The following is a 10,195-nucleotide window of genomic DNA, read 5'->3' as shown; positions in this document are numbered from 1 at the left end:
TCTTCAGCTAATTCTTTCAACAAGATGCACCATGCATAATTCTTCTACGAATCCATTTGTTAACCTATGTTCTCTTTTCCTTTTTTTCAATAATATTTTGTAATTCATACAATAACAAGGCGCCAATTAGCTGCACACATACTTTAATATGTGCTGGTGGCATCTTCAGTTTGACCAAACTAAAAATGCCAGTTCACTATTGATTTTTATTAACTATAACAGAATACAAGAATTCAAACACCACTACGAATACAACATTCAGCGCGCGCTTTTTTTCAAGCGTGGTTTCAAGTTTAATGTCTCCGTGTGATCACAAATATAGGATCAAGTTTAGGGGCTTCAAGCACTTGACTCCTGTAAACTATCCCCGTGTGACTCGGGTTTAACTTAGCAACTGCAAGCCATGCAGTACACAGAATTCGAACATACGATGGTAAACTCCACGCAATGCCAAACCTGTTCTCTATCCATTGCGTACACCAAGGCCTGCATTACTCGTAGATATATACGAAAAAAGTACAACTAAACTTAATGGAAAAGCCTTGCCCTTCCTGAACACATTAATGTCCATTATTCCTAAATGAATAGTTGACTTGCCGGAAGAAACATATTGTACGCCAACTCCCACGTAATTAATGACGTGGGCTCTTATCTAAGACTAAACGACCTTTGTACTAAAGCTCCGTGATTAATCAAGATATGAACAAGTTGCCAGCAATCTGCAAGGATATCGCTGGATTATTAATTTATCGATCACCGCCATAATTGTTTAAATATTTTCTCACGATAAGGCTCACAAAAGGTTTCGGCACAGAACACCGGCATCATTAAGTAAGATAAATCGTCAGACACGCAACGAAAAATACAATTCAAAGAAGCACCAAATATCTCGCAGAGAGTACAAACGGAGCACAATATCTTTCTCTCTTTTTTTTTTCTGTCCTATCAATTCATCGGTCACTCTTTTCTTTTCCTTATTTCCTTCTATCTTTCTAGGAATGAACTATATTTATTTTTCCTGCTTGGATTGTTTCCCTGGTTGGGTTTTTTTCCGAGTTCTTCCCCAACCATACGACAAAGTACGAAATGGAAATATAAAAATTGGAAATTTATCTTCTGAAGAGGTGCAAGAATTCAAATATCTATCCACCGGCATGGTTCAGTCGGTTAAGGCGCTTGCCTACCGGTCTGAAATTGCGTTCGGGCGCGGGTTCGATCTCCGCTTGGGCTGATTACCTGGTTGGGTTTTATCCGAGGTTTTCCCCAAACGTAATATGAATGCAAAGTAATCTATGGCGAATCCTCGGCCTCATCTCGCCAATCATTATCTCGCTATCACCAATCTCATCGACGCTAAATAACCTAGTAGTTGATACAAATATCTTGGAGCAACAGTAACAAATTATAAACGCAGAATAAATATGAGAAATGGCTGTTATTATTCGGTTGAGAAGCTTTTGTCATCCAGTCTGCTCTCAAAAAAGCTGAAAGTTGGAATTTATAAAATAGTTATATTACCGGTTGTTCTTTATGGTTGCGAAACTTGGACTCTCATTTTAAGAGAGGTACAGAGGTTGAAGGTGTTTGAGGATTAGGTACTTAGGAAAATATTTGGGGATAAAAGGATGGAGTTACAGGAGAATGGAGAAAGTTACACAACGCAGAACTGCACGAATTGTATTCTTCACCTGACATAATCGAGACGTTTGAGATGGGCAGGACATGTAGCACGTACAAGCGAATCCAGAAATGCATACAGAGTGTTAGTTGGCAGGCGGAGGGGAAAAAAAAACTCTGGGGAGGCCGAGACATAGATAGCAGGATAATATTAAAATGGATTTGAGGGAGGTGGGATATGATGATAGAGACTAAATTAATCTTGCTCAGGATAGGGACGGATGGGACCATTAACTCCGAATAAACAGAGCTCCCTTCAAGTGACGTCTTTCATTCTGCATACGAACCTGAAGGTAGGCTACATCAGTAAAGTAAACAGTTAACGTCATCCTATATCCTGTGTTCCTTAAACCTGTAGTCACCTCTAGGCATTGTTTTGGTGTCTTAACTCCGTTCCCTAATCATAACATAACAATAAACTGATATGAAATCCTGTTACGAGAAATAATACTTGAATCATGCAATAAAAGTGCATTGTGCAAAGCATGTATTCATGTGAAAAATTGCTTCACACAACATTTCTTCCATGAAACAGGAAGCCAAGCTATGTGTTTGTACTAATAATATTCAAGTAACAAATGAAGCATGCAGATTCGTAAGATAACATTCATACTATACAATATAAATGTGCTAAACAATTATGTAAGACACAGTGAAAAATGTATATACACAAAAGATATACATCAAAACATATACTACTTTTAACCTTCACATACAAACCATGCCACTTCCTAAGCCACACTTGACATACTAGTTGTATGTACGTAGATCTTCTGAATATTTAAGTATCTGCCACAGAAGGTCAAGTGTAGAGACCTGAATTGCAATACAGGTAACTTCATCGCTATACTATACCACATATAATGTATATATGCAATAGTTCAACAACAAAGACGTTTTTCGACGTAAATATCTACCGACGTATTTGATAATTCCCTCACCAAAGATTCCTGAATGTCCCCCCCCCCCTTTTTAGCATCCTACATGCATAGAAATGTAGGCTATATATTCCCAATGTGAGGTGTATAACAATATTATTACCGCAAAAAAAAATCTACAGATCAGTTTAACCCTTAAATTGACAATGTATCCTATAGGATATAACAGGTTAATAGGCTGTATGCTATAATTTTAATAGAATAGAAAAAAAAATTGGTAGAAAAATTAAAATTTCACAATACTATAATATTTACAACATATAAAAATATGGACATTGCGATAGTTGTTTTCTTTACGGTCCGACAAGGTTTAATAAACTAGTGTGAGAAATGAAGCTTTGCTAAGTTAAGGAACGACCAAATGGACAAATTTTCCAGTATTTCGTCCTCGATGTTTAGCAAGCTTGTTGCCACTAGATCTGAGGTTCGTGCGGCTTCGAGGGCGATAAAAATAGTTAGCATGGCTTCCTTCGCAAGCGAAGTAAAGGTGGGAGAGTCGTAACTTACAAAATTGTAAATGAGTTCATGTCGAAACCTCCCCTCAAACTACGAATTCTCGAAATATCTCTACAGCAGGCAAACAAATATAAAAAATTAGCTGCCTATACTAACTGTAACGGTATTAAAACGTACTTGGAATGTTACTTAACGGGGGTGGTGCACCACTGACCTGCAAAAATTGAGTGAAATTCATTTTTTTATAACTCAGCTACTATAGAAGTTAAATGAACAAAACTTTTCATGCTTAATATACATACACTAAACTTTATGAAACACTATTCAGAATATTAAAATAGCTCATAATTACCTGTAAAAATAAGAGTGGCATATTTTTTTACAACCGTAAAGCATTTACGTAATAAAATCTACAACTAATTAAATATCTGTATTATTCTTTTACTGGAATATTCTATAGACCTACAGTACATCAACAACATAGTCTAGGATAGTTTAACTATACGTTCAGGAAATATTTTTTTCTTAATAAAAAATTTTTAGAAAATGTAATATTGAAGATAACGATTAAGAAAAAAATATTTCAATATTCCCACTGCGTGCTTCAACCCGTCCGGGCTTGAATATGCACCACTGACCTAGACGAATTTGTAGAAGCACCACAAATCCTGTTTATGGATCAACATTTTTATCGCAACAGAATTCCATGTCCCATATGTAATTATTAGAACAACAATCTTTCTTACTTGCCTGCGGAGACGATATGGAACTGATTCTGTTTACTATTTATCGAGTCCACTGTCCTTGAGATAGATTTTTACGTACCGTACTTCTAAAAGTCGTTCCATCCTCTTTACTTTTACTCTGAAGTGATGCCAAGAATATTTTATCGTCTCCAAAAATGCATTCCTCTCAGTCAGCCTTGAACATAACTTCGGACACAATTTCAAGAATTATTGTAATCAATGACTCAAGATTCGTTACTCCGTTCACTTATCTGAAACCAATTCCATGCTTTGATTCCTTTTCTTGACTAGCTGAATCAGCTATCTTCAACGAAATATAGAATGTCGTTCAAAATAATAAATATAATGAATATTTTACGCAAAATTGACCACACCCTTTAAGAAAGCCATGCTTAAGATTTCCACCCTCTCAGAAAATTCAATGCCTTACACCTCCTGTGAAGCCCCGTGCCTTTCATATAACTTACTGTAGTGATATTTTATTATATCTCTGCCTCTGTGCAACATGTCACAGTTTGCGGTGAAGGGGAAGAGAGATAACAAAAGATTCTTCTAATCTGTGAGAAAAAGTGTGTGTAAACTATCACCTATTACACCAGTGACGAGAGCATTGAAGTGAAGAATAACAAATATCTTTCATTTTGTTTTTTAGAACTGTAACGCCCACGACCAAGATAAGCCACTTCAAACTCGATGATTAGCCAGCGGTAGAGATATAATGCAACACCTTTAATGGCAACTGAAGGACTCCCTGCAAAAACAAGGTAGTTCCACTTCTATAAATTTGTGAAAAGCAACAAAGAACATTCTAAAAAGTTCAAATTTTAACTGACCTCCTTCCCTGTTTCAGAGTATGTCCTAGGTACTTAGGAGTTTCACTTTATCGTTCAGTCATTTATAACAATCAGCGATTTAGGACGGTAAAATATAAACAAATAATGCGGCCACCCCCTGTTTGCAATGAAATAGGATATAATTAGTCACATTTTGCACTGAACACATTAAATACATATTTACGGTGCGTATATCAAAAACTACAACACAAGACATAGCATTATACAGGGAGTTTCCGGGCTAGTGTTACAAACTTTCAGGGATGATGGGGAACGGCACATGTATCAATTTGAGATAAGGATCCCTGGTCCGGAAATGACCGAGTCGCAAGTTATAAGCAAAAACAGTTGTGTGGATATGAAATAATTTTATTCCTCTGTACACCTTATTTACGTGTATTTATCTGTACATCTTACACATACTGTATTCATCTGAAGTTGTTTACGTTGTCTACTTACAGTATTCCATTCAGTGCGCTGTCTGAGGGGTGGGGACAGGAAACTACACTAAAGCAATGCAGATAGCGTAATGTGTAACGGACATGGTCGGTCCTGATATGCACGTCTGTAGACAGCAGTGTATGTGTACAAGTTGCAGTGTCCAGTCGATCAGTCCTAGTGAAATGGAGGAGTACACGAGAGCGGAATATGCAGACATGATTTTCGAATACGGATGAACCAATGGGAACAGTAGACAATGCTCACAGGTTGTATCGGGCCAACTACTCACGTAGGAGATATCTGGCCCATATCAATTTTCCACGACTGTTCCAAAGGTTAAAGGAAAAAGGGCACGTGATGCCAAATTACAATTTCATTTCCACACAACTGTGAATTTTGGCCATTGCTGATTCTGTTGGCTTTGCATTTCTCTGAATTTTTTACTATACAATTCCTGCCTTTCTAAATTATTCTGGATCTTTATGGTCACCCTCATTGAGGGCAGATTATTTTCTTTATGCTCGACCATGCCGAAATGTAGTAATTATACACCTGGTAGCAGACCTTTAATGCATGTCATTAAAGTACACCTACTCATTAAAGGTCAGGTCTTTCAGCCAATGACGACTCAGGTTACAACTGTTCGGCCAATGACAGGTCAGCTTTCTACCGTTATAAAACCGCAAGTATCGATTATTTTCGGATATGCAATCGAAAGAGAATTAGCGAAAAGTCACGGAGGCTGGAAATCCAATACCGTCGCAGAAGGTTATGTTCTGTTACTATAATAATTAGCGTTAATTGTAAATAATATTCAAATAAATTCAATTTGTCATCTCGTTTTTCAATGTCTAATTTAATTTCAATGTTATCTCTGTAGGTTCTTATGGCCTAGCAAGGTCAATGTGGATATCTGTTCCTCGGAAAAAATCAATACTTTCGCGTCTGCGCACATCTCACAACATACGGGACATTGCTCAAAAATTAATAATATCAAGTTAGAAATATGGTCGAGCATAAAAAGTCGTATGAAACTCACCTATAAAGGTAATTAAGAAGCTCGTATGAAAATTATGAAACTCGCTTGCGCTCGTTTCATAAATATCCATACTCACTTCTATATTACCTTCATTATAGGCTCGTTGCATAATGTACTATTAAATATGTATATATTTGCTTATAACTTTCGACTCAGTCATTTCCGGACCAGGGTTCCTTATCTCAAATTGATACATGTGCCCTTCCCCATCATCCCTGAAAGTTAGTAACACCAGTCTGGAAACACCCTGTATAGGCCTATGTATAATATATATAGCTTCAGGAGCTGTCTCATTTTTCAACGAAACGATTGGGAGCTCAGCTTCAATTCCACTGTAACTTACTACCAAATGCTCGGAATCACACCGTTCTTGCACTAAATAATCGGGCATTTTTTAAACATATGAAACAAGCAAAACATTAATTTGACCAAAAATTGCAGGTATTCTCTTTTTTTACAGGGAGTCCTCACTTATAGAAATCACTCGACCGCCAAATGGCAATGAAACCAAGACGCTCGGAGAAAACCTGCCCACGAAAGATCTCTCCATCACAAATCTGTCTCTGTTCGGGATCGAAAGCTGTGCTCTTTTCATGAAAAGTCGGCAACTGACTGAGCTACAGTTATGACTCGCGAAACGAAATGCGGGTATAAATCTTCTGCTACGAAAGCTACACTGAGCCACGTTTAAAATTCATGGCATGATTCCTCTATTATTTAAGACGTCGGGGAACAGTAGGTCTACTCTTGTACATCTCTCAAGGGATTAATGCAAGATAAGACAAGACAGACAGGCACAAGCTAGCGGACAAGCATGCGAGCGCTGACACACACTTACAGTTGGGGAGCAGCATGGCACGCCGCTGTTGGCGATGCCCGCACACACGTGGAGGCAAGTGTATGTCTGCAACAACCAAAGTCACACAGACTGAAACATCTCTGACCACCACACCAAGACACAAACAACAAGACACCCACTCAGAGCTCGGCAGATGAGAAAAGTTTCAGACCCTAACATCCCATTACTGGTTAACTTATACAGAGACATCATTTTATTTTTACTTGCATTTTTATTGTACCTGCATTTCTGAATGTACTTCACTCTCACCCCTTCACTAATGTCCTTGCTCCCGTCAGACACACAAACTTACGGCCGCTGTTGCATTCGAAGTCTTCAAGCAGTGAAGTAAACACTGCAGTGTATAGTGTGTTTCAGAAATATGATTGCGTTTTCTATAGAAGAAAGAACCTATATTAATAATATCGTACTAAAAATTATATTCAAGAAACGATAAATTCAATTTCAGAGAATATGCTTCAAAATGTTTTCAATAATATGCGTAAAGAATTGAAGCCTGCATTGTAATGAACGGCAACCATTTTCAGCAACTTGTTTAAAAATTCAGATTAGCTTTTTTTGAATTGAGGTGGCTAGAAGCAAAGGAATGCTAGTGACATTTGTAATAACATGAGTTAAGTGCATCCAGTGTAAGCAAAAGTATCTAAAATTTTAGTGGCAATGGGATATTTTAATCGCATCACACATTAAAATTTAAATAAAAATTTCACCGATTTTACGAAAGCTTAAATATTTAAACCCCATTTTCTCAAAAGTAACTCAAGTGCACTTACAGCCCTTTACTTATCACCCCCCTCAATTTAAATGCACTCTCTATATTGTATGTTAACATCAATAATTAATATGCTAAACAAAGTAGACATTACATAACGAACATAGCCGCCTGAAAAGTTGAGTTTTTGAAAAAAAAATGTTACTACTCTACTGTATTTTGATAAAATCCGTAAAAGTGATGATCAAACTGAAAATCGTAATATCGTATTTCCCTACAACATAAATGGATATACTACTTTTCTCTCCTCCTATACCTAGTAAAATGATTTGTTTACATATTGCACTACTAACACCAAACTCCTGTAATGGAAGGGGGAAACAGTGTTTCCGAGTATAGCCAGGTTAATGTTAAAAATGTTGGTAAAAATAAAGTGATGTCCCTGTATTATCGTGACAACTTTCTAGCACTGTCGCATTTTTTACGGAACAAAAGCATGAATTTCAGTCACCTCGACGAAAATACACTAATTTTAGGGTTTTGCTGCCCTCGCATCTTTGACATTTTAATGTTTTTTTACGAATAACAAATAGGGGAAAGTAGCCATCAATGGACCACACAACGATTTCTTATTTTATCTAACAAAGGCAATGCCTTAAAATTCCGTTCATACGCTAGAACAATCAAATTACTAATATGGAATGATAAAATGAAGTTTCAGGGCTACATCCTATTTATATATGTTTATGCTCGACCATGCCGAAATGTACTAATTATACACCTGGTAGCAGTCCTTTAATGCATGTCATTAAACTACACCTACTCATTAAAGTACAGGTGTTTTCAGCCAATGACAACTCAGCTTACAGGTGTTCAGCCAATGACAAGTCAGCTTTGTACCGTTATAAAACCGCAAGTATCGATTATTCTCGGATATGCAATCGAAAGACAATTAGCGAAAAGTCACGGAGGCTGGAAATCCAATACTGTCGCAGAAGGTTATGTTCTGTTACTATAATAATTAGCGTTAATTGTAAATAATATTCAAATAAATTCAATTTGTCATCTCGTTTTTCAATTCTAAATCAATTTCCAGGTTTTATCAAGACTAATGTTCATGTTATTCTCTAGATTATATCAAGGTCAATGCCATTCGTGCCTCGGAAAAAATCAATACTTTCGCGTCTGCGCACATCTCACAATTCAGGTCAGTTCCACTCCTCACTTACATAACCACAACATAAATACTTATGAATAATTTAAAGTTAGAAATATGGTCGAGCATAAAAAGTCGTATGAAACTTGCCTATAATGGTAATTAAGACGCTCGTATGAAAATTATGAAACTCGCTTCATAAACAAACATACTCGCGTCTTAATTACTACCATTATAGACTCGTTGCATAATGTACTATTAATTGATGTAACAGAAATTATTTCTGCTTTCACACTAAGATAAGTGATAGACTGAAATTGTACAAAACTAATTCACATTACAATTTGAACTTATCTGAACTTTCAACATGACATTTAAATTTAAAAATTCAATCTACTCTGTACTTAAAGTTACTTTAAAATTACAGTAAAAATAAGAAAAACGTATCTGAGCTTCTTGTTCAGCGATCCTAATGGAAAGATATACACGTAATTTTATCCAGGAATTTTTTCGACCTGTGACACTAATACGTTGCGTGTCTACTGCAAGTTGCAATGTGTCTGGCGAGACAATGTGTGGGTAACAGAACCCTGCAGTACGATATATTTCACCGCGAAACATTCTCTATAAATAGTCACAACCAGACTCCAGCGACTACTGTTACAATCTACTTGATTTAATCTCCTCCCTGGACACGGTTATATGGCAATAATCCAACGAATACCGTATCTGTGCGATTACACGATAGTAAATCAAGTTGGCTGTTTTGCAATTGAAACTATATTAATTTAATGCAATTTTTAATTACAAAATTTATTAAGAGGTGTGAGACGATGACATGACCTGCTTCAATAAGAATAATAGGACTTGAAGTTGGCAAAATTTGCCATACAGCCGCTTTCCCGTCAACCCAAAATAGGTTTCCGAGGTTGTGGTAAAATCGAACTTCGGTTTCTTCGGATGAAAAGCCTCCAATAGTCTCAGATGCAGATTGTTTCTTTATTTATTTGTTTATTTATTTGTTTGCTTATGTTTATTTCTTTGTTTCTTTGTTTATTTATTTATTTACTTATTTATTTATGTATTCATTTATTTACTTATTTATTTATTTATTTTATTATTTATTTATTTTATTATTTATTCACTTATTTATTACCTTATTTATTTATTTATTTATTTATTTATTTATTTTGCTAAAAATTGTAACATAAAATATAATATATACAGAAAAAAACTTTAGCTTGCCCCTGAAAGAGTAGAACTCGTGCTTAGGGGCGGATTCCTGAATTGAAATTAAGAAGTATACAATACAATTTGTCCTATGCCTACCGTGCAATT

General features: G+C 36.1%; 1 protein-coding gene across 6 annotated transcripts in view; it reads right to left on the bottom strand.

The window, feature by feature from the left end:
• Positions 1 to 6,530: 6,530 nt before the first annotated feature.
• Positions 6,531 to 10,195, bottom strand: part of LOC138700385 (uncharacterized) — a 690,392-nt gene continuing 686,727 nt past the window's right edge. The window contains exon 4 of one of the 6 annotated variants that reach the window (XM_069826979.1): positions 6,531 to 7,034. In XM_069826979.1, the coding sequence (XP_069683080.1) occupies positions 6,897 to 7,034 (138 nt within the window). In that variant the 3' untranslated portion in view covers positions 6,531 to 6,896. The remainder of the gene's footprint in view (positions 7,035 to 10,195) is intronic. The other 5 variants (XM_069826980.1, XM_069826983.1, XM_069826984.1 and 2 more) reach the window with 5 other exon arrangements.

The sequence above is a fragment of the Periplaneta americana genome, chromosome 5 (genome assembly GCF_040183065.1).
Source record: "Periplaneta americana isolate PAMFEO1 chromosome 5, P.americana_PAMFEO1_priV1, whole genome shotgun sequence".
Taxonomy (NCBI): Eukaryota; Metazoa; Arthropoda; class Insecta; order Blattodea; family Blattidae; genus Periplaneta; species Periplaneta americana.
Note: the sequence above shows the minus strand (reverse complement) of the source record. Positions and strands in the feature narration are given on the sequence as shown.